The 24008-nt window shown below is 42.3% G+C and overlaps 1 protein-coding gene across 2 annotated transcripts; it reads left to right on the top strand.

The window, feature by feature from the left end:
• Positions 1-358: 358 nt before the first annotated feature.
• Positions 359-21690, top strand: IDH1 (isocitrate dehydrogenase (NADP(+)) 1). 2 transcript variants are annotated; one of them, XM_081578176.1, is made up of 10 exons: positions 359-492; positions 1470-1525; positions 4193-4332; positions 8417-8708; positions 12351-12456; positions 13699-13876; positions 15175-15326; positions 18103-18243; positions 19218-19380; positions 20759-21690. In XM_081578176.1, the coding sequence occupies exons 3-10, from the start codon at positions 4211-4213 to the stop codon at positions 20847-20849; spliced, it is 1245 nt and encodes a 414-aa protein (XP_081434302.1). In that variant the 5' UTR covers positions 359-492; positions 1470-1525; positions 4193-4210; the 3' UTR covers positions 20850-21690. The 2 variants fall into 2 exon arrangements, with proteins under 2 accessions (XP_081434302.1, XP_081434303.1); XM_081578177.1 differs by lacking the exon at positions 359-492 and adding an exon at positions 652-1267.
• Positions 21691-24008: the final 2318 nt, after the last annotated feature.

The following is a 24008-nucleotide window of genomic DNA, read 5'->3' as shown; positions in this document are numbered from 1 at the left end:
CACTCCGCCTGACCCTAGGTTGTTACAAAGCCCGGGGCGCCCCTTCGTAGCGTGGGATTCAGAATACCAGCGCCGGCGCGCCCAACACCCCAGCCTGCAGGTGGCAATCTCGTCCTTCAGCAGAAGACCGGCGGCGGAATCCAGCGGCGCAGCTGCCCCGCTTCCCAGGCCGAGCGCAAAGAAGGCGGGGCCGCGGATTCGCCCCAAATGGAAGCACCCGCCCCTGATTCATGGACCCGCCCATCTCGGGTGGTCGGCCCGCAGCGATTGGCGGGGGCTCGGGGGCGGAGCTCCGGGAGGTGGGCTGAGGGGGCCGGGCCCGGGTCTGGACAAAAGCCGGGAAGAGGAAAAGCCCTGCCTGGCTGGCCAGGTTCTGGGTTTCGGCCGAGGCCCTGTGAGAAGCCGGAACAGTTGGGGTCCAGCCGGGATTGCCAAAGTGGACACTGAGTGGCTGTGTGCTCCCGGGTCATCGCCAACGTACCTTCCCCGCAGGTAGCCGCAGGCTTCGAGGGGCGGCCCCGGTCTCTGGCTCCTGCGGGAAGGCTGTTAGTGGCTAGTGTGGGAAAGAGGACGCTCAGATCTTGAGTATGGTAGGGGAAATTTAGCGGCGCGTCCTGGTCGCAAGGGAGCGGGGAAAAAAATCCAGGTAGTGGGCGTGGGAGAAGGAAATGGGAGGAAGACGGTGCTAGATGCCTGGTTTTGTAGGCGGCCGGCTGTTAGGCACTGGAGGGTGAAATTGGGCCGGGGGAGGTTGCATGCGCTGACGGATGGAAGGCCGGGTCTGCAGCAGAAGAAAAAAGCGGGCGGTAGGAGGGCGCAGGGACTCGTGGAAGACGAAGTCTTGGGTTTAGGGGGAAGAAGACGTGCGGCCTCGGCTGTTGGGAGGACTTGGGCGTGTGCATGGACCTGGGGCCGCCGGGACTGGTGGTGCGGCGGGCTGGAGGCGTCCTCCTGGGGAGCCTGAAGGGGGCGGCGAGGGGCGGCCGCTAGGCCACCTGGTGGCTGTCGGGGGTGGAAGAAATGTCGCCGTCGGCATTTCGAGTTAAGGTGGAGAGAGGTTAAAGGTCCCGGCGCTCGGGAGGGAAGGGTCGGGCGTGGAAGGAGGAACCCAGCTGGCTTCGGTTGCACAAGGGCTACAAAGACGCATGCAGGCCAAGAGCCGGCTGGTCACAGCGTCCCCGAAGGACGTGCAAACCTCAAGACTAGCTAACGGACGACGAACCCGGGCCGCGCCCACGGACGCGCCCTCCTCCGTGTGCAAGCAGGGGTATTTATTATACTTTATTTGGAAGGTGCATGCGGACCTAAAACTGCCCTTTGCCCCTCAGAGTGCACCCAGCACTGTACTTTAAAACAGATAAACCGGGCTGCTTGGCTGAAAAAAAAAAAAACCAGCTAAATTCTCCGGAGAAGAGTCCTGGAGTGCCTTGTACCTTATCTTTGTATTCTGTTTTTTTATTTTGTTTTAGGAGATAAGCTGAGTCTGCAAGATTGAGAGGAGTTGGAGTGATTAGAAATTGTAAAGGTGAGAATTAGTAATTCCTCCCCTTCTTTCATATGGCAATACTGCGTTTATCTGGTCGTGGAGGTCTTGGAGGTTTGGAGGTGGTCGTGGAGGTCTTGGAGGTTTGGAGGTGGTCGGAGGCCCTGTGAGGAAATGACTCAGGAATTGTTCCACCAATAAATTGCAACGGTTTCTTTGTTTATTTCAATCTAGAGTCTTCTCTGCAAGACACTTTTTTTTTTTTGCACAGAAATTAGTTAGTTCATGAACTCAGCACCCTCCCCCCACACCCGCACCCCCGGAAGCAGGTCTTCTTAAACTACTTTGTGTGAGTTCAGGTTTATTTTCTAGCATTGCACATGTGTGTCAGGAGATTGGAATTCAGCTGCTCGATAAATGAACTGGCTTGTTGGAAAAGGCCTTCCTTCTGAAATCAGGGTTTGGGTGGAGACAAAAAATCTGAGGGACTAGAGTAAAAAGTGAATTAAGTGGTGTCTGAAGCCCACCCTCACAGGATTCAAATCTAGAAGAAATAAAATAGTGTCCTACAGTGTAGTGATCCAGGGTTTTATTACTAATAAAAGCTTCACTTTTTAAATTAAAAGATGGTAAAAATGTAATGGGTAAGTATCGTGAAGAAAACCTTTAATGTTTCAGTTATGCATTATGAAATATAGAAAGATTAATCAGAAAGTGTTTGCTTAACCAAAAAATATTATCACTTATTACTGAAATTTGAAGTTTGCTGTATGACTTTTTATTAACTGTATTTGCCATTAAAGAAAAACAGCCAAGTCATAACTCTTGCATAATACTTCATAGGAATATGGCGTTGGAAATGTATCAAAACTGAGATAAGTTTGCTGCTGCTTTTTGTTTTGTTTTAAATACAAGGACAGATGTGACTGTGGGATCAGTATGATTAAATCATATACTGTAAGCTGTACTTTAAATTATACTTGAAATTACAAATGGGAAGTAGCTGACTCATTCACACCACTGTGTTCACTTTTTTGTTCTAGTTGAGTTCCAGATGGTTCCCCCAGTAATGGTCTGGAGAACCTCCTAAATACTAATATAATAAGCAAAATCCCAGAATTGCAAATTGGGAAGTGAAAATGGGCCTAGAGGTTAGGAATATGTCTTGGCTTATCATTAGGAACCAAAGCTCACAGTCTACTAATCATTACATTTAAAAATATAAAGGCCAGACAACTTTAACTCAACTTTTTGAGATAATGTTTTAGACCTCTTCCTTAATAATTTTTTAAAGTCAATTCTCCTGACTTTGAGTCCTCAGCTGTAATTTAACAGAATAAAAGCAATCTGTTGTTACATTCTAGGGGGAATAATAGTTTCCATTAAAGCACGGTGAAAGGGAACAGATACCTTTAGCAGGCTCAGTGCCTCCTCTTACTCTCAGGAAACATGCCTTTCTTTAAGCCTAAGCCCTATGGCAACCCACTTCAGAATTCTTGCCTAGAGAATTTGGTGGACAAAGGAGCCTGGCGGGCTACAGTCCATGCCTTAGCAGAGCATCAGACATGACTGAGCAACTAACACTTTCACTTTTCACAAAGGACTTCCCAGGTGGGACTTAGAGTAAAAAACCCACCAATACAGGAGACATAAGAAACACGGGTACAGTCCCTGGGCCAGGAAGATGCCCTGGAGGAGGCCATGGCTACCCATTCCAGTATTCTTGCCTGGAGAAGCCCATGGAAAGAGGAGCCCAGGGAGCTACAGTCCAAAGGGTCGCAAAGAATGGGAGGTGATTGCGTCCATAGGTTGTAGCCCTGCTGTCTCTGGGAATCAGACTGATCAGTATCTGCTACCCCCACATCCCAGGAAGACACCTTCCTGGAACAACTCCAATGCCCTATCCCACCCATTGGCAGTTTGCCTTTGCCCACTAATGGCTGGAAGAATAGTCCAGGAGCTGGGATACCAAGGACAGGCCAGGGACATGTTCTGAGCAGTAGTCCTTCTCTATACATACAGATTTCTCTAACTGAGAAATCACTTTGTATTCAGTGTTATCATCACCACTATCCTTGATTGTCTCTAGGAAAATAGAGTTCCATCAGGAATTCTTCATCTTTCACTTGTAAAAAGACTTAATTAAATTTTCTTTAAAATGGGTCACTAGAACTTGTTGAATCTTGTTAAGGATAATTGTTTTAACCAAAACAGCCTCTTAAAAGAGGGGAATAGTAGTGCCCATCATTCTGTGCATCTTGAAGGCCTAGCACAATGAGGTGTTGGATAGAAGTGTTCAAATAAACATGACATTGTGGAAGTAATCCCATTTGATAAGACAAACCGACAGTCAAGAATAAAGAATCGTGATTTACATTATTAAGGGCATGTGACAGGCTCAGGCTTCCCCACGCTGTAGCTGGATGGCCTTGGAAAGCTTGCTTTCTTTTAGCAAAGTAGAATGGAAAAACAATTTCCATCTTATAGGGTTGTTGTGAATGTTGACTCAGAAATCACACAAGAGGCATGTAACACAATGCTTTATACAGAGAATATATTCAATTCTAATGGTTAATGTAATTGTTATTAGCTTTTTGTGCAATCATGCTATTATGAATTGTTTTTTTTAGTAATCACCAAATTGTATTTTGCTTTTACACGGTAATGAAACAAATGATGAGATACGTGTCTTATCTTTTTTCCTCTTAGAGGTTTATTGAAGTCAAAATGTCTCAAAAAATCCAGGGTGGATCTGTGGTGGAGATGCAAGGAGATGAAATGACACGAATCATTTGGGAGTTGATTAAAGAGAAACTCATTTTTCCCTATGTGGAACTGGACCTGCACAGGTAAATGAATCACTGCCAAGCAGCAAACTCAGAGAGCATAATCCATGTGATTGCAGGGTATAATTCACTTTTTTGCATAGATTCCACTGTATCTTGTGAATAAAGCTTTGGGTGAGCTTATATGCAAACAAAACATATAAGTGGTTGCCCCTCTGCAGAGAGCAACTCTGACAGTATTTGTTTGCAGCAAAGTAAGGGTTTATTTTCAGGGCACCAAGAAGGGAGTGGAAACAATCTCAGATCCACTCCAACTTGATCTTTGAGTTGTTTTTTTGTTTTTATTTATTATGTTTTGTGGTACGCTGGGTCTTTGTTGTAGCACACTGGCTTTCTCTAGTTGTGGTGAGCAGGGGCTACTTTCTAGTTAGGGTGTACCAGCTTCTCATTGCAATGGCTTCTTTTGTTGCAGAGCACAGGGTCTGGGCACAGGGGCTCAGTAGTTGTGGTGCATGGGCTTAGTTGCCCCACTGCACATGGAATCCTCTGGACCAGGGATCAAACCTGTGTTCCCTGCATTGGCAGGGGGGGTTCCTAACCACTGGACCACCAGGGAAGGCCTGAGGGTATTTTAAAATTGTGAAATTTCTGTGACTTTTCTTAAATGTTAGTTTCAGGGAAGTCTCAGTTTAGATTCTCATGGCTCATGGGCTGATAGCTCATCTTTTCCCTGGAGAAACAACCTGATTCTGTTGTTACTGATGATAATCTAAATCACAATTACAGTCATTCAGAATGTTGTCTACAATAGCAATTTTAGTCATCTGAGTCTGGTTGACTAGTGTTAAATTAATACAGAATGGAGGTCAGAGGAGACCAGAGGAAATAGTTTTAGATACAGAGATTAATTATAAATTCCAAAGGGAACTCAATTTTAGGGGGACTGGGTTTCAAATATATATGAAATGAATGTTTAATTGTAACTAGATACTAGAAATATTAGTATTTAACTAATACTGGAAATACTGAACTTGTCATTGTTCAGAAGAGAAGAATTACGGTGGCAACAAAGCGATTTCTCAGGTCTTTCCAAGCCTCTATTTCCTTCGAGGGTTTTGTTTGTAATAAATCAGTGGCCAAGAGTAACATGAGGTACTATTTGCAGAGGGGAAAAGAATAGAGCTGCATGCCAAGTTGCTTAGTCGTGTCTGACTTTTTGCGACCTTATCGACTGTAGCCTACCAGGCTCTTTTGTCCATGGGATTCTCCAGGCAGAATACTGGAGTGGGTTCCTATGCCCTCCTCTAGGGGATCTTCCCGACCAGGGATTGAACCCACGTCTCTTACGTCTCCTTCATTGGCAGGTGGGTTCTTTACCACTAGCGCCACCTGGGAATACTCTAATAAATCGGTAAAGGATGTAGTTAACACAGTTTTGTTCTTTTGAAAGGATAGAGTAGTTTCTGTCACTCTGCTTAACTAGTCAGTGGACCTTTTTACCTGTTCATTCCTTGTCTTTTCTCCGTTTATACAATTACAGCACAGAATTCTCAAAGTTATCTAATACAATCCCCACCTTTCAGGAGAAGTTCCCTAAACCATTTGTGTCCAAGACCCTGATGCTGGGAAAGATTGAGGACAGGAAAAGAAGGGGGCAACAGAGGATGAGATGGTTGGATGGCGTCACCGACTCAATGGACACAAGTTTGAGCAAGCTCCGGGAGATAGTGAAGGCCAGGGAAGCCTTCTGGTGGCTAAGCTGTTGAATAAGGGCTTCCCTGGTGACTCAGATGGTAAAGAATCCGCCTGCAATGCGGGTTGGGAAGATAGCCTGGAGGAGAGCATGGTAAACCACTCCAGTATTCTTGCCTGGAGAATCCTATGGACAGAGGAGCCTGGCGGACTACAGTCCATAGGGTTGCAAAGAGTTGGACATGACTGAGCGACTTTCACTCACAAGCTGTTGATAGTGTCTATATTGCAGCCTTGAGAAGGAGCGAATACCTGCAGAGGTCCACAAACACATAGGAAATGAAGCTTTTAAAACATTATCCAAATGATTAAAGAAACATTTTACAGACACCTTACATGGCAATAGGGCTCCCCTGATAGCTCAGTTGATAAAGGATCCGCCTGCAATGCAGGAGACCCCGGTTCGATTCCTGAGTCGGAAAGATCCCCTGGAGAAGGGATAGGCTACCCACTCCAGTATTCTTGGGCCTCCCTTGTGGCTCAGATGGCAAAGAATCCACCCGCAATGTGGGAGACCTGGGTTCGATCTCTGGGTTGGGAAGATCCCCGGAGAAGGGAAAGGCTATCCACTCCGGCCTGGAAAATTCCATGGACTGTATAGTCCATGGGGTCACAAAGAGTCATGGGGACACAACTGAGCGACTTTCACGTACATGGCAATAGGTAAATTTGCAGAGCAATTCCCATGGTTAATAGCTACAAAGTTTCTCTTTAGCCTAGAGGCATAAGGAGCTTTAAAGGACAGTCATTATATCTGGAAGGCAGAGTCACTGGCTAAAAACTAAAAAATTTTTGGAGACTTAAGTGTAAGTAGTTCCAAGGTTGCCATTATTATTACATGATTGGTTCTTTTTGAGGGGAGTGGAATGATTCATTTGTTTTATTTTCTGTTGTCTAGACAGTGATTGGGATCATTTATTCCTTCTTTTCGCTTAGAAGCAAAAAAGTCCACTTATTTGCTGTAAGCTTCTTCTGATGAAAAATGTTTCCTGTGAACATGAATATTGCTGACTATACTGCTGTTTGAGTTAGGAGTATACTTTTTATAGATATTCAGCACTTCCTAAGTCAGAAGATAAGAGTGTCTTTGTTAGTGCCGATGAAAAAAAAATTAATAATCAATGTAAGAAAGAAATGGAGAATTGTATTCATGTCAGCTTGAGTATTATAGCCCAAGAGACAGTCATTCAGAAAGCTCTAAGGACCATTCTGCCCACTTGGGGTCAAAGAGCAGTTACATAAGTTTTTGAGACAAAGGGTTATAGGTCATGTTGAAAATTTATACACAATCCACAGCTGTGTGTACAAAGTGACCCGTTACAAGATTAAGAAGGAAGGATTCCCTAAGGAGGTCTGGAGGTTGACAATTAATGCAGATTGACAATACACCCTCAAGGAGAGGGAGGAGGTACAAATGGTTAAAGCAGTTTGGAATTATTTTTATTTGGAAATATATCACCAGATTGGATGCCCTTTTGCATTTCCATCACAAGGAGTGGGATATCTAAAGGAAGGAAAATAACCAGAACTGAAACGAGAGATTGAGGGGCTTGATGGTTGAGCAAATTTTGAAAGCGGGAAAAACTGGAAAACTTTTTAAGCCTTGGAGAACAAAATAAACTGTTACATTACTGTTTTGTTTTTCCTGCTTTTGACAAACTATTACCTACTTTAAAGTTTTACAGTCTTCTTCTCGGCTCTGGACAACCAGCTTTCTTTCACACTCTGAATAACCTGCAGTCTGGGTGTTGGTGTATTTTAAGCTATAAATCAGTGGGCTATATAAAGTCATTGCTGGCTTCCATTATTTATTCTGTAAACTTCAGGCTTGTTTCCAGGAGAAAGACTTGCCTGAGATTTAGGGAAAGGTTCAACATACAGCTAATTGGCCTTAATAGTTATTAGCATTTTTTGGCACTGACTGTCTCAGCTGTAAACTCCCATGACTTCAGTGCCAAACTGCAAGAAATCCTTTAAGTCCTCAGCCCCTTTATTTTTAGAGCCCCTTTATTTTATAAGGGGAAGAGAATACTTAGGTTTGCATTTTTATGCTAATCAGATGAAGAAAGTCTGCAGAAAGTGGTCGTAAAGAGTAGGCCGAGGGGAAAGAGTACAGTGGTTTTTATTTCATTTCCTTCTCAACAGCTTCCCACAACATAGCGTGGCCCAGCGGTCTAGCCCTTCTTAGAGTTTTTTTAGTTGGCAGCCATCTTTGTGTGGAGGGTACACTAATGCTAAAACTCAGCAGATTCAGGTATATATGGAGTCTTCACTTTCTGCAGGGAAGGCTCTGCATGCCATCAGCATGCGTAGAGTGGTTCATGGGGATGAAAGGGGAGTATCTGCAGTCACCTGTAGGTGTGTCTGGAAAAGTTATGCTTTCAATCCCTCCCAGCTACGATTTAGGCATAGAGAATCGCGATGCCACCAATGACCAGGTCACCAAGGACGCTGCAGAAGCTATAAAGAAGTACAACGTTGGTGTCAAGTGTGCCACCATCACCCCCGACGAGAAGAGAGTGGAAGAGTTCAAGTTGAAACAAATGTGGAAATCTCCAAATGGCACCATCCGAAATATCCTGGGTGGCACTGTCTTCAGAGAAGCTATTATCTGCAAAAATATACCCCGGCTTGTGAGCGGATGGGTAAAACCCATTATCATAGGTCGTCACGCTTCTGGGGATCAAGTAAGTCGTGTTGGCATGACTTGGCTTTCCATCTTCTTTTCTCATGGCCTTTGATTGCCCAGCAGTTCTGATTTATATGTGCTTTATTCTCTTCTTTTGGTGTCTACTTCCATTAAGTGAGGTATGTGCTCAGTCACTTCAGTCATATCCGACTCTTTGTGACCCCATGGACTATAGCCCTCTAGGCTCCTCGTCCATGGAATTCTCCAGGCCAGAATACTGGAGTGGGTAGCCTTTCCCTTCTTCAGTGCATCTTCCCGACCCCGGGATCAAACCTGCGTTTCCTGCACTGCAGGCAGAATCTTTACCACTGAGCCACCAGGGAATCCCACAAGTGAGGTATAGAATTGAGAAATGAATATATATGTGTATATATACACACACATATAAACATTTAGATAAAAGTAAATTCAGATAAACTTACAGGTACCTATCTCACTATAAATGACTTTTTTATAGGCGTTTTTTTTCTTTTATCTTTTTATTAGGTTAAACCATATGATACAGACATTTCCGTATAGATAATTTCCTGTGGTTTAACTAAATCAGTGGTTCAGCCAAACCCGGGCTGCACAATAGGATCTTTTTACAGGTTTTTTGGTGTTTGTTTTGTTTTGCATTGCCGTTAAAAAAAATTTTCTTTTCTTTTAACTCCGGTGCCTGTGTCCCACCCTACACTAGCTAAATCTCAATTCCATTGTATTCTAAAGCTCTCCGGGTGATTCTAATGTGCAGGCAGAATTGAGAACTGCCAAAGATTATTATATTAAACATGATCATTTCATGCATAAAAGGACAAACTAACTCAGTAGTTGAAAGCAGTCTCTTCAGAACATTCCTGCTTGGGGTTGGAAAAAAGTCTAGAATCTATACTTCTGTACAAGTAGGCTTGTTGCCAAATTAAACAGAAACATTACCAACTAAACAAAATAAAAATTCTGTGTTGAAACTGAAGTTTTAGACTTTCATAGAAAGCAGCTCATGTCTTACAAGAGCCTTAAAAGCAAGAGTGTCTGTCCCTGACACCCAGAGGCTTTGATGTTGCCATCGTTAAAAATCATATGGGCAGAGCAGACCATTGTCTGTTCCTGGGGGCTGGGTTACCAAGTCAGTCCTTGAGCGGCAGTTCACTTTGTTCTACTGTGGGTCTCAGGCTATCCCTTCATCCTGGCAGTTCCCTTCACAGATAATTCTCAGAGGCTCAGAAGAGGGAATGTAGATGAGATTGCTACAAACTCACTAGTCCTGGGAACATGGCTCTAAGTTGTATCCTTTTTTTCCTTTTCCCTTTTTTAAAATTACTGTAGCATCACTCACTGGAAGAAGGGTCATTCTGTTTATTTAAGTCTGCTAGATCGAAAATTCCAAGCGTCTTTAAAGCATTTATGGTGCTTTGACACCTTTTGAGAAATGAGAATCAATCAGTTCAGTTCAGGTGCTCAGTCATGTCCGACTCTTTGCGACCCCATGAACTGCAGCACGCCAGGCCTCCCTGTCCATCACCAACTCCCAGAGTCCACCCAGACCCATGTCCATCGAGTCGATGATGGCATCCAAACCATCTCATCCTCTGTCGTCCCCTTTTCCTGCTGCCCTCAATCTTTCCTAGCATCAGGGTCTTTTCAAATGAGTCAGCTCTTTGCATCAGGTGGCCAAAGTGTTGGAGTTTCAGCTTCAGCAGCAGTCCTTCCAATGAACACCCAGGACTGATGTCCTTTAGGATGGACTGGTTGGATCTCCTTGCAGTCCAAGGGACTCGCAAGAGTCTTCTCCAACACCACAGTTCAAAAGCATCACTTCTTCGGCACTCAGCTTTCTTTATGGTCCAACTCTCACATTCATACATGACTACTGGAAAAACCATAGCCTTGACTAGACGGACCTTTGTTGGCAAAGTAATGTCTCTGCATTTTAATATGCTGTCTAGGTTGGTCATGACTTTTCTTTCAAGGAGCAAGTGCCTTTTAATTTCATGGCTGCAATCACCATCTGCAGTGATTTTGGAGCCCCCCAAAATAAAGTCAGTCACTGTTTCCATTGTTTCCCCGTCTATTTCCCATGAAGTGATGGGACCAGATGCCATGATCTTAGTTTTCTGAATGTTGAGCTTCAAGCCAACTTTTTCACTCTCTTTCACTTTCATCAAGAGGCTCTTTAGTTCTTCTTCACTTTCTGCCATTAAGGGTGGTGTCATCTGCATGTCTGAGGTTATTGATATTTCTCCCGGCAATCTTGATTCCAGCTTGTGCTTCCTCCAGCCCAGTGTTTCTCATGATGTACTCTGCATATAAGTTAAATAAGCAGAGTGACAATATACACCCTTGACATACTCCTTTTCCTATTTGGAACCAGTCTGTTGTTCCGTGTCCAGTTCTAACTGTTGCTTCCTGACCTGCATACAGGTTTTTCAAGAGGCAGGTCACGTGGTCTGGTATATATCAGAAATGTTCTGCATAGAACAGATATTAGTCTGTCATTAACTGACAGCTCTTCTTTCAGCTGTCTTTAATATTACTATAAACAAAGATAAATAAGTTTGACTGGCATCTGCTGGTACCTGACTGTGAAAGTATTCTAATCTAAGCCATTGAAGAAGGTACAAGGCAGCAAAGATTGACATATGCCTAGTGTGGGCTGAGCATATTTTTCCTTACCTGTGACAGAGGTAGCTGTCCTCAGAATGCCCTTTCTTAAGGCTCATCAGCTTACTGCAGCTGCTTCCAGAATGATTGCTTTCTATGGGCAAGCCCTGGGCTGGGCCTTAGTAGAATGATGTCCGTGAAGAGAACAAGCCCTGAAGGTCCAAAGACCAGACCTTAAATGGGTTATTTGCACTACATCATAGTTCCTCTCTTGTAAGATTGATGGAAGAATCAAATGAGATAATGTGGGATACAGGTTAATCACTTAAAGTATGTCTCATAGTGAGGAGCAGGCATCAGCACCCTCAGCATCATCTTCAGTGCCATGTGCACTTAATCACTCCGTCATGTCCGACTCTTTGTGACCCCACGGACTGGAGGCCACCAAACTCCTCTGTCCGTGGGGATTCTCCAGGCTAGAATACTGGAGTGGGTTGCCTTGCCCTCCTCCAAGGGATCTTCCCAACCCAGGGACCAAACCCAGGGCTCCCACATTGCTGGCGGATTCCTTATCATCTGAGGCACCAGGGAAGCCCATCTTCAGTGCTACAGTTAGTATATTGTCATCCCCCAAGAGAAGACTTCCTTGACCTCCAGGTTATGGTCATTTCTCTTCCTCCATCTTCCAGTAGCATTTTTTATCTATGCCCGCTGTTGACATTTGAAAGCTCGTAATGTTGCTTCACTTTTGTATGACTTTGTTAGGTCATAGGTTTTATAAGAGGGAATACTTTGTTACTCTCTTTCGTACTCATATCTGTACTTAGAAAACTGCCTCTTACATTGTAGGCACCTGATAAATACTGATTTCTAATGTGTACTCCCACTAACTAGCTTTGGGAATTCTCTGAATTTTTATCTCCACCTCTAAATTAGAAAGTTGGGCTACACTGTACTGTTGTCTAGGTGTCTTCTAGCTCTCTATTCTATGGTTTTTTTTCCCCTTCATGTAATTCTTGTTAGGACAGATTTGCGATTTCTTTTTTTTTCCCCCATACAGTATAGAGCAACCGATTTTGTTGTGCCGGGGCCTGGAAAAGTAGAGATATCCTACACACCAAGTGATGGATCCCCCAAAACAGTATACCTAGTACATAACTTCACAGGTATGTTTGTATTTTTCACTTTTTTTTTAACAGGCCATTTAGACAACGTTATCACCAGTTTCTTAAAGTTAGTTGTGTGGCTGCCTAAAAATGCAACATGAATCTACAGTATTTCCACAGGACTCAAAACCTAACATAAAAAAGTCATTGGCTTCCTGTGGCATAAAAGGAATTAGCCACTTAATTCACTTAATTGGAAATACAAGTAGATAATTATGCATCTCAAAACAGGGAGGGAAGGTTGACAGGAATCTGCTGTGCACAAATACATAAATTAAACATTAATAGCCCCAAATTGCCTGTTATGTAATCCTACGCTTTGGCTCTGGTAGGGTTTGTATTTGAAAATGGCTGCTTTATTTATTTGCTGAATTTTTTTTCTGGTTCTAAGCGTTTATTTTGTGAAAGTGGACTGTTTGGGTTTTGTTTTGTTTTTCTTTTTGCTTCTTCTCTTCCCTCGATTTTGCTGTTTCTAAGGTTCAGTGTGGCAAATCCCACCCAAAAGTTGTTGAAAGAACAGAGGACTTTCCCCATTGTTAAGCTTGTTAAAAGCACTCACACAAACAAAACCTCAAAATTGACCTAGCTGTTGTTCTCCTTGCCTCCTCTAAGTCATATCATTTTAAAGGAATCTAGTCCTGCCAGTTTCCACACCTCTCATCTTGAGCCCCAAGCTGGCCCTGGGCAGTAGCATGGATTCAAGTTTAGCTTTCAGTAATAACAAGAGTTCAAACAGTACGAGTTGTGAAACACCAGCGAGTACATGAGGCTTAATTATTTCTGCCAAAGCAGAACCAACTTTCAATATCCTCCAGGAAATGACAAGAATTTTCATTCCGTGTTTGAAATGTATTCTTAGTGGCTGAAGATTGAATGCACACTTAAAGCTTAAAGCTTAAAAGACATGCTTGAAATTTTGTAAAGTGTGAAAAGAGTTTAAAAATTACTTACCCCTTGTTCAGTGTGTTTCTGGTTCATATCAGTTCTTGGTATTTCAGGATCTGAAAGACCGTGTTTTTCTCATGGGTATTGGCCTTTGAAAACAATTAGAATGTCCTTACCTAGAATTGACTTTCTTTCAATTAGGTATCTCAGAAACTCATGGAATACTGAAATTGGAAGCCTGAGCTCAGACATGAGAGCCGGAAGTGGGCTGTTTTGGTGAGGGGGGTGGATTTAGACTTGCTACAGCTGTATCCTATTTACCTTTCTTTTTTTTTTCTCATCCTTTTCCCCTCACAGAGGGTGGTGGTGTTGCCTTGGGGATGTACAATCAAGATAAGTCAATCGAAGATTTTGCACACAGTTCTTTCCAGATGGCTTTGTCTAAGAATTGGCCTTTGTATATGAGCACCAAAAACACTATTCTGAAGAAATACGACGGACGTTTTAAAGACATCTTTCAGGAGATATATGACAAGTAAGTACAGTTCTTTTTTTCCTTTTTTTTTTTTTGGTCACCAATGGTGGCATTTATAGTATAGAATTTGTATGCTTATCCCTTTGATTCTGGGACAAATTGAGTGAAAACTAGCACTGTCCCATTAAGATAAGGACAGAACTGAGATTTAACAAGGGTTGAAACAAAACTCTTTGAGTTGCTTTTAGAGGGGAAATGTGTTCTCAGATAAAGGTCCCACTTTTCTTCAGAGCCAGGATTATTTAGTGTGTGAGTAAATGTACCCTGTTGGTGATAGAAAGTTCTGATTTTTCACATGTGTAAATTTCTGAATTGGGCCTATTCCATTTTCTTTCTTTTTAATATTTATTCATTTCACCAGGTCTTAGTTGCTCGTGCAGGATCTTTAGTTGCAGCACATGGGGTCTAATTCCCCGACCAAGGATCAAACCTGGGCCCCCTGCACTGGGAGCTCAGAGTCTTAGCCACTGGACCACCAGGGAAGACCCCATTTCCATTCTTTCTGAAGCCCACTGTTAAGATTTACAACTCTCCTTTTGGAAATTCCCTGGCAGTCCAGTGGTTAGGACTCCACACTTTCACTGCCAAAGGGGTGGGTTCAATCCCTGGTCAGGAAACTAAGATCTTGCAAGCTGTGGGGCACAGCCAATAATTTAAATATAAATAAAGAAAATAAATAAAACTTTGCTTTAATGGAAAGTCATTTGAACTTAAGTCTACATTTATAATCATTTTAGGTTCAACAGTACTTGAATACTTGTTAACTTTTAAGATGGCATTCGTCCCTTTAGATACAAGCATTCACACCAGGGCTGGGATTTTAGGTATCCTTCCCAAGACATTTTAATACCTCCTTTCATTCCCTATATATATCAAACCTAGAAGCTGTCTTAGTTTCCTGAATGATACTGGGCAGTAAAATAGTCTTTCTCTACCCCCTTATATTCTTTTTTTAAATATATATCCTTAAGGCAAGCTGAATCCCAAGAAACTGGTGAGTGGTATATTGAAAACTGTAAGAGTAGTATTAATACTTGGAACACTTGTCATCTTGCTTAATTCACACATCTCTGCCAAGTGGATGAAATCGCCCTTACAGATGGGAAAATGGGAGTTTCATAGCTAGAAAATGAGTGGGCGGGGATTTCAGCCCATGTCTGTCAGATTCCCAAATTTGTGTTGCTTCTACTAAAACATGCTGCTTCCAGCCCCACCTCCAGCCTTTCAGAGATGCAGATGGTATCCCAACAAAACCAATTTTCTATGTCTATTGTTCTCTTCTCTTTCTCGTTTCTCAGGCAGTACAAATCTCAGTTTGAAGCTCAGAATATCTGGTATGAGCACAGGCTCATTGATGACATGGTGGCCCAAGCTATGAAATCGGAGGGGGGCTTCATTTGGGCCTGTAAGAACTATGATGGGGACGTGCAGTCGGACTCTGTGGCCCAAGGTAAGGAGCTGGAGGACAGGTGGAGGTGGGACTTGGCCTGCGGCCAACAGGTGGTGCCCAAGTGTGGGAAGAGGGATTCTGTAACCCTTGGTAAAGCTTATGCAATGGTAGCACTGCAAGATATTCAGGTCCATCTTCTCAGCTGATTGATGAGGAAAGTAAGCTCAGACTGGGTAGGCGACTTCTCTCAGGGGTGCCCAGGAAGTAACTCAGTGGGGTTGAATCTCCAGCCTTAGATGTTAACACAGTTTATGTCTCAACCCTTTTCCCTCCTTAAGTTTCACTGCCTCCAATGGATAGCCCAGTCACCTAATCTGAAAATCACTCTTTTTCCCTGCCTTCCAATAAAAATGTAAAAAACTAGGGGACTCGGGTGAGGAGGGGCCAGTGTTATCTCATAACCAAGGGGCCTTCCTCCCAAGAGCCCATTCATCCTGCAACTTGTACAAATCACGCCCCTTTTGCCAGCCTTGACCGCTGTTCCATACCCCATAAAACACATGCTTTTACTGCTTAGCTCTAAACCCATGGAATTGAGCAAAGAAGCAGAAATTCCAGAAACCAGGAGCTTCATGCCAGAGATAAGGACCAGACGAGCAAAAGCTCTCTCTTCCTTGCCTTTCTCAGTGGTAAGCTGTCCTTCAGTTTCAGTTACTCGAGAAGCAGTGTGCACTGAATTTCCCTGATGAATGTTTGTGTTTCACTTCAGTTACATTTGCTTTTCCCCAGGAAGTACTACTTTTTCTTTCTCCTGTGAAAAGTTAATCATTGCTATCAGTTTGAAAATCAGTAGATCTGCCTGGTTAAAGATAACTTTGATGTCAGATAAATGAGTTACCCAGGTCTTTCTTTACCCTCCTTCTGTTTCTCTTGTGTGCTGTGTGCTGTCGCTTTGGTCATGTCCGACTCTGAGACCCTACAGACCATAACGTGCCAAGCTCCTCTGTCCATAGGATTCTCCAGGCAAGAGTACTGGAGTGGGTTGCCATGCCCTCCAGGGGATCGTCCCAACCCAGGGATCCAACCCACATCTCTTATGTCTCCTGCATTGGCAGGCGAGTTCTTTATCCCTAGTGCCACCTGGGAAGTCCTCACAGTTGTCTGAATGCAGCAGAGGAAGGAGTGTTGCTTTGTGATAATTCCATCACAAAGCAAGGAGAGCAGAGTTCTTAGAATGGGCCCAGATCATTTCGTGGTTTCTAAATGTCCTCATGGCAATAAGAGGGTATCTGGAGGGATATCGCAGATGTTAACTGTCAAGCTGTGGAGGTTCAAAGGACTTCAGAGCAAGAATGCTGCAGTGCAGTGTCCAGCCGTGCGCTGATAAGATACCTGGAACCAAGACTCTGTGTCTGGGCAGTGCCTGTAGATAAAGGTGACCTCAGCAAAGCAGATTAAAAGGCAGCAGAGCTGTCCTCACGTTCATTCTTTTCTAGAGGCATGAACTACTTTGGACTCACACCAAATGTTTTATTTCTGTCCTCAGTTTTGACAGTGGTACTAACTAGTGTCTCATGGATAAGTAGATAGACCATCACCATGGATATGGCCCCAAACATCTCCAGTCAGTGAATATTTGAGCCTCTAGTGAAGCCTCATACCAACATAGTGATAGGAAAGTTGCTGCTAATTTGGCACAGAAATTGCTAATTGTACTCAAAGAGTTTATAAAGTTTTTTTCCTTACTTTCAAACCAAAAAAAAAGGTAGCAACCTGTTATAAATTTGCATTGTTAACTCCACAGGTACTGTTGGGAGGTAGCGAAACTGGCAAAAAGTGTTCTTTGAATTCCAGTGTAAAAAAAAATAAAAGAAGGAAAGTCAGTCACATGGACTTAAAAGTTGTACTTTTGTTCTCTGACTAGGAAACCACAGAACAGAATCCTTCTGGTGAGGCTGTAAAAGAGAGCAGGGGCGAGTGGGAGGTGCTCGGATCCATCCTATTCTGTTTTTAACCAGCTTCCTCGTCCCAGTCCCGCGTGAGCCTGTGAGCAGCTTGGTGACTGGAGACAGCTCCTGAATCTTTATTTTCCCAGAATAGCAGAGCATCTGCACATAAGCATAACAGTAATGTACTGAGCTCTTACTCTCTGGAGGATAGTATTCTAAGGAATAGGAATGTGTTTTCTTTTCATATATAGTCATGAATATATGCATATACATCTAATTGTCACACAACCCTATGAAGTAGGTGTTTTTACTATTCTCCCCCCTTCCTTTTTTAAAGATTTATTTATTGATTTTTATTTTTGGCCATGCTGGGTCTTCATTGCTGCACGCAGGCTTTCTCTAGTTGTGGAGAGTGGAGGCTTATCATCGTGGTGGCTTCTGTTGTTGCAGAGCACAGGCTCTAGGGCGTGCGGGCTTCAGTAGTTGTCACACTTGGACTTAGTTACTCCTCAGCACGTGGGATCTTCCCGGGCCAGGGATTGAACCTGCTTCTCCTACACTGGCAGGTGGATTCTTATCCACTGTACCACCAGGGAAGCCCTACTATACCCATTTTACAGGTAAGGAAACTGAGCCACAGTAGCTAGGAAGTCATGGGACTAGGGTGGAATACAGGCAGTCAGACCATGAGCACGTGCCTCTGAAGTAAAGAAGTGAGGAAAAACATAGCCTTTTCTGAAAGGCAGAAGAAGTACTGATGACTCCATGCACTCATGTTTATTTTGTTCACTGAGTCCTATCAAGATGAAGTCATTTTCTTTCCTCTCGGGGAGACCCAGTGCTGTTCCTACACTTGAATCCCATCCTTCATGTTCTGCCACTCACAGGTTATGGCTCTCTCGGCATGATGACCAGTGTGCTGGTTTGTCCAGATGGCAAGACAGTAGAAGCAGAGGCTGCCCACGGGACTGTAACCCGTCACTACCGAATGTACCAGAAAGGACAGGAGACATCCACCAATCCCATTGGTAAGATAGTGTCGGCTGTTAACATTGATTTCCAACCAGAATAGAAATCTCCAAAGGGACTCCAACATGTCTTCTTTTGGCTGCCCAATGCCTTGTGTATAAAATCATCACTAACAGTTGATTTGTCCTGCCAGTAAGAACTGTTTTAATATGTTTCTTGAAATATACACAATATATGCTTTTCCATTTTGTGGGAGAATATATATTACAGAGAAGGATGTTATCAACAAGCCTTTTCCTTTTCCTTGTGCTGCAGTGAAACATCACATGTGGCTGAGAATCTAAAGCCACATTGACAGACCCTTTTAACTAAGTTTCAAGGACAATACTTTTTTTTTAATTAATTTTTTTTATTTTTGGCTGTGCTGGGTCTTTGTTGCTGTGCACAGTCTTTCTCTAGTGGCAGAGGGTGGGGGCTACTCTCTAGTTGCAGTGAATGGGCTTCTCATTGTAGCAGCTCCTCTTGTTTCAGAGCACAAGCTCTGGAACATGGGCTCAGTAGCTGTGGCACACAGGCTTAGGTATCCATGTCATGTGGAATTCTCCCAGACGAGGGATTGAACCCACATCCCCTGCATTGGCAGGTGGATTCTTAACCACTGGACCACCAGGGAAGTCCTCAAGGACAGTACTTTAAAAATAGATTACAGCCTGAAAAGAGAAGAGACCAGTACAGATGAGATAAAAGAGGTTGTGACCTTTTCCAAATTAGTAAGTGCCCTACCATGACTATATGCTTTCTTAAAGCTCTAACAAAATCCAAAACATTTCCTCTGCAAAAATGCAGGGTTGTTTTTTTTTTCAAGTTTCTATTTGATAAAGTATTTCCTGAAACTTACAACTCATGTGGATAGCATCCAATGAAGTCAGTCACCTAAACAAAAGAAATATTCTATTTTGTCAAACAAAGACTTGGGAATTTTTCTAATCAGCATGATTGAATTGTGCTTTTTTTTATTTCCCCTGTCTTTCAGCTTCCATTTTTGCCTGGACCAGAGGCTTAGCCCACAGAGCTAAGCTTGATAATAATAAAGAGCTCGGCTTTTTTGCAAAGGCTTTGGAAGAAGTCTGTATTGAGACCATTGAGGCTGGCTTCATGACCAAGGACTTAGCTGCATGTATTAAAGGTTTACCCAAGTAAGTATAAGATGCTGTAAGCTCTGTAGTCAAATTACCATTTATCCTCACTGGGCTCAAAACATCAAGTGCTTTCTGGAGTTGCATGAATTATTATTTGTCATTTGGTTCAAGAGTCAGGAGACATTATCTGTAAACTGTTTAGATAATAAACATTTCAGGCTTTACGGAATACATGGCAAGTATTGAACTTTGCCTCCACGGTGGGAAAGCAGTCAGTGGTGATACAAGAGCTAATGGGAGTGGCAGTGTTCCAATCAAACCCCATGTACAGAACCAGGCTGCAGCCTGGACTGAGTTCATGAGCCACCCCTGATCTAGTTGGCAGTCAACTGGGTGGCAAGGTTCTGCTTAATGTAACAAAATTACAGACATTTTGAAACAAAGGGACCTCCAAGGCTATTTTATTCCACCTCTTTATCTTATTCAATTTAATAAGAAAAGTAAGCAGCACAGGTACAAGATGTCCAATTGCTTATAGTCCCTTCCTTAAGTATCTGTAGCCAGCAGTCAGATAATCATTTTGCCCAGGACTTATTTGAGAACATGGAAGCCTGTATCCCAGCTGAATTAGCTGCTGATCAGGGATTTCCTCCCTCAATCAAAGCTGGCTACTATGGCTCATGTCAAGAAACGATACTAAAAAACAACAAAATTCTGTAAAGCAATTATCCTTCAATTAAAAAATAAATAAATTTTTTAAAGAAACGATACTAAAATCTAACCCCAATCCCATGTTTCATTTGTGGGTCCTCAGAGACCTCTGTTAGGGTCAGTATACCTCAGTCATGGGGATATACTCCATTACTACATCTTTCTTATATTAAATTTTCAGCAAGAATACAATGTCTGAAATGTTCCTATCAGTGTGTTACTTTTAAGTCTACTTGAATAGGCACCTGTCATCAGGATTATGAGAGCCAGTCCATTGTCTTTTGTTTTTTAAGAAAGACAAAGGTAGATATAAGAGCACCAGAGTGGCTTTTTTTTTTTTTGAGGACATGTGACAATTTGTAGGGATATAACTAAAAAGATGACTGTACTTGGATATGTTCTGTTATATTAATGAAGAATGAGAAATAAGAAGTAGGATGATTTCAGTCTCCCAGGCATTAGTCTGAATGAAGCTCTGGGGGTTTTACTCTTAAAGCTACAAGACCAGGAACCCCTGTGAGTGTGTGTGTGTGGCCTGGCCTCCACCCAGACTGCCTGTAGCCTGGGTCAGCCCCTTGAATCGTAAATGCAGTCATCGGCCATAAACTTGTAGCTTGTTAACATCAATCATTTTTCTTCAAGTAGCACGTCTCAGACTTTTCCTCTACCTGCTACCAGATCAGAGACAAACTGAATTTCCTTCTTTTTTTCCTTCCTCTATTAGCGTGCAACGTTCTGACTACTTGAATACATTTGAGTTCATGGATAAACTCGGAGAGAACCTGAAGTTAAAACTAGCCCAGGCCAAACTTTAAGGTCATTTCTTGTCTTCAGAGGATGTTTTTCTTTCTGGTAACTAGGGTCTACTGGTTTACATTTTTCTCTATAACACTCAAGGGTAAAGGCAAAATCAATTTTGTAATTTGTTTAGAAGCCAGAGTTTATCTTTTCTATAAGTTTACAGCCTTTTTGTTATGCGTACAGTTATGCCACCTTTGAGAATGTGGCTGGGGACTTTTTTTTAAATTTTATTTTCTACTAATAGCCTAGGAATTATTTTTAATGTCCACTTGTACTCACTGTCACTTTTTCTCATGTACTGAAATCAATGACCAAAATGAACAGTGCTCAAAAGGATTAACTGTAGCCATGGTATTATTCCCTGAAATTGTATAGAGATTCATTCCCTTTCCCGCTTTCCATGGCCTGGGGCCCTGGGTCATTCTAATGTAACAGATATCTCATTATTTGCAGTAAAAGCTATATGTTAGATTTGCACATGATTTGAAATGAAGAGCATGGCCGTAACTAAAACGTGTTAAAGACTCATCTTTGTAAAGAGCTCTAGTTGAATCTTTTAAAAATATTAAATATTTTTGAGCTCCCTGGAGAATCCAGAAGAAATACTACCTGAGGGGGGGGTTGTCCTCTGTGTTTGTCTCCTCCTCCTTGCCTTGTGTGGCCTAAGTATTATGTGACCTTGAATAGCATGTTTCATCCAAGTGCAATAATACAAGCTGCATCTTTTTTTTTGGACCTCTGCTAGCCTCTTTTTCCTTTATGTAAATGTGATTTTTCAGAAGTTGATTATAAACACTATTCTAGTCCTGTTCTTCATCTAAACTATCGATTTTAATTAAAATTCAGTGCTAATGAGCTAGTCTCCTGAGTTTTTATTTATCAACTGTATTGCAGTTGCCAGGCACCCTGCTAGATCCTAGCCATAGGAATTTGGTTTTAAAAAGTCTCTGCCCTCTAGGAGTTTACTGTGGGGGAAAACGGTTAGGTAAACAGATAGTAAGATGTGGATTCTACAGAGAAAGGGAAAGAACACCAGAGATTGAACAAAAGGGAATATTAGGGAACTGAGTCTGTGTATGCTGAGGAGTTTAGTATTATTAGCACATAAGGTAATAGGGAGCCAGTGAAAACTTAAGGGAGGGACATGATCATATTTTCATTTTAAAAAATAACACTTTGGACACTTTTTCTGAAGAATGCGTAGTAGTGGAATGAGGCAGGGTGTGGTGAGCACAACTGAGGAAAGAAGACCAGTTATAAGGTGGAAAAGAAAGATCTCAACTGGGATAATGGCACTGAAAGTAGAGTAGGGTGGATCCTGAGAAAAAAAGTAGAATGGGAGGGGATTGGGGGCTCCTAAGAGATGTGGGGGTGGGAGGAAAGAAGTCAAAAACATTTCCTAGGCTTTCAGCTCTACACCTGGACAAAGCCTGCTCCACATCCCATCATTATCTGGATTTTGGAGAAGGAAATTGAGGGGAGTTTTGATCAAGCTGCCACAGTACATTAGCAGCGTTTTTGACCTGAAATCAAGGAATCCTTATAGCTAAGCTGGGACTCTGGCCTGTCCCAGCGCATGTTCAGGTTTGGATGGAAAGAGAAAGCATTCCATGAGACAAAAGGGTGGCATTGGATTGGTTGATCGTAAATAGTCCTTCCAGCGCTCGCACATCCCAGGAGCCAATCAGATGAGTGTTGGTGGTACCAAACCCCATTCTGAACAACAGTGTCAGGGTCAGCATTGGGCCAAGAACCAGTTAGTGTTCTAAAATCATAAAATGATCAGATGCTGACCAATACATCCGGAGGCTAATGGTTTATTTTGTAACTTAGAGGATCAGAATTGGCCTGGAAAATGACTGGTGCTTAGTGTAACAACAGCAAGATCCGTGAGATCAAGACGATGTGAGTTCGAAATTCTCTGTATCACAAATACTGTTTCTTAGGATTTTTACCTGAAAATATTTAAGATCTAAATTAGAATCAGCTCCCAGGGACTTCCCTGGTTGTCCAGTGGTTAAGACTTCGCCTTCCAATGCCCAGTGCACCGTGGTAGGGGATGGAGGGGTCAATCCCTGGTCAGGGAGCTAAGATCCTACATACCACTGACTAAAAATCCATGAAAAAAAACAATATTGTAGCAGATTCAATGAAAGACTTTAAAAGAAGAATCACAGCTCCCTGTATTCTTGTCTGATACAGTCTTTCTAAGACACTTCTGACATCTGATTTCCCACCTCCATTGAATATGCAATAAAAATTTCCCCCAAATGAGGGGTCTTATCTCTCAACCGGTGAGGAGACAAGATTAGAAACCAGTATAAAAAATATTAAGGAAGACTTTAAATAAACACTGATAAAAGTATACTTTTATCACTTTTATACTTTTGTTTCATAGTCCCTGTTTTTAATAGTAGGGTGAATATAAAATTCAAATTTCCAATTCCTCTGAAACAATATATCTGAACAGTTCTGAATTTAGATCATTTCTCAAATTCTGAAAAAATTGAATTTTGCAGACCTTGTAGCATCGTTTGTAACTTTTAATTTGATACTGCAAATTTGCAGAAAAATTATAGACTGGTATGAAGAAATCCCATAATCCTTTACCAGATTCTTACTTTTGTACTATTTTTTATTTCATTCTTTCTCCACACACAACACACACATTTCTTTTTGAACCATTTCAAAGTAATATGAAGATTTGTGCCCCTCTATCCTTAAGTAATCCAGTGTGTATTTCCTAAGACGAACAAGGACATTCACTTATATAATTATAATGTGATGATCAAAATCAGGAAATTTAGTATTAATACAGCATAGTCCTTATTTAAATTTCAACAACTGCTCCAGTTATCTTTACAGTTTTTCCTCCAGGATTCAATCCAGGATCACACATTGTAGTTTGCTGTCTCATAAGTCTCCTTTCGTCTGAAACAATTCCTATACCTTTCTTTTTTTCCTATAACTTGGCAGTTTTTTAAGAGTATTGTATTTTGTAGATAGTCCCTCCATTTGAGTTTGTCTAATATTTCCTTGGGCTTCCCAGGTTTTTCAGTAGTAAAGAACCCACCTGTCAATGAAGGAAATGTAAGAAATACAGGTTTGATACTTGGGTTGGAAAGATCACCTGGAGAACAAAACAGCAACCCACTCTAGTGTTCTTGCCTGGG

The sequence above is a fragment of the Giraffa tippelskirchi genome, chromosome 3, assembly GCF_054371585.1.
Source record: "Giraffa tippelskirchi isolate mGirTip1 chromosome 3, T2T-mGirTip1v1.2.pri, whole genome shotgun sequence".
NCBI classification, from domain to species: domain Eukaryota; kingdom Metazoa; phylum Chordata; class Mammalia; order Artiodactyla; family Giraffidae; genus Giraffa; species Giraffa tippelskirchi.
This window is presented reverse-complemented; position numbering and strand designations above follow the sequence as displayed.

Excerpts from the sequence above, each read along its gene's own strand:
- IDH1 (XM_081578176.1), top strand. The coding sequence starts at position 4,211 with ATGTCTCAAAAAATCCAGGGTGGATCTGTGGTGGAGATGCAAGGAGAT. Across the intron at positions 12,457-13,698 it reads CCTAGTACATAACTTCACAG|AGGGTGGTGGTGTTGCCTTG; the intron begins GTATGTTTGTAT and ends TTCCCCTCACAG. Across the intron at positions 19,381-20,758 it reads TGTATTAAAGGTTTACCCAA|CGTGCAACGTTCTGACTACT; the intron begins GTAAGTATAAGA and ends TTCCTCTATTAG.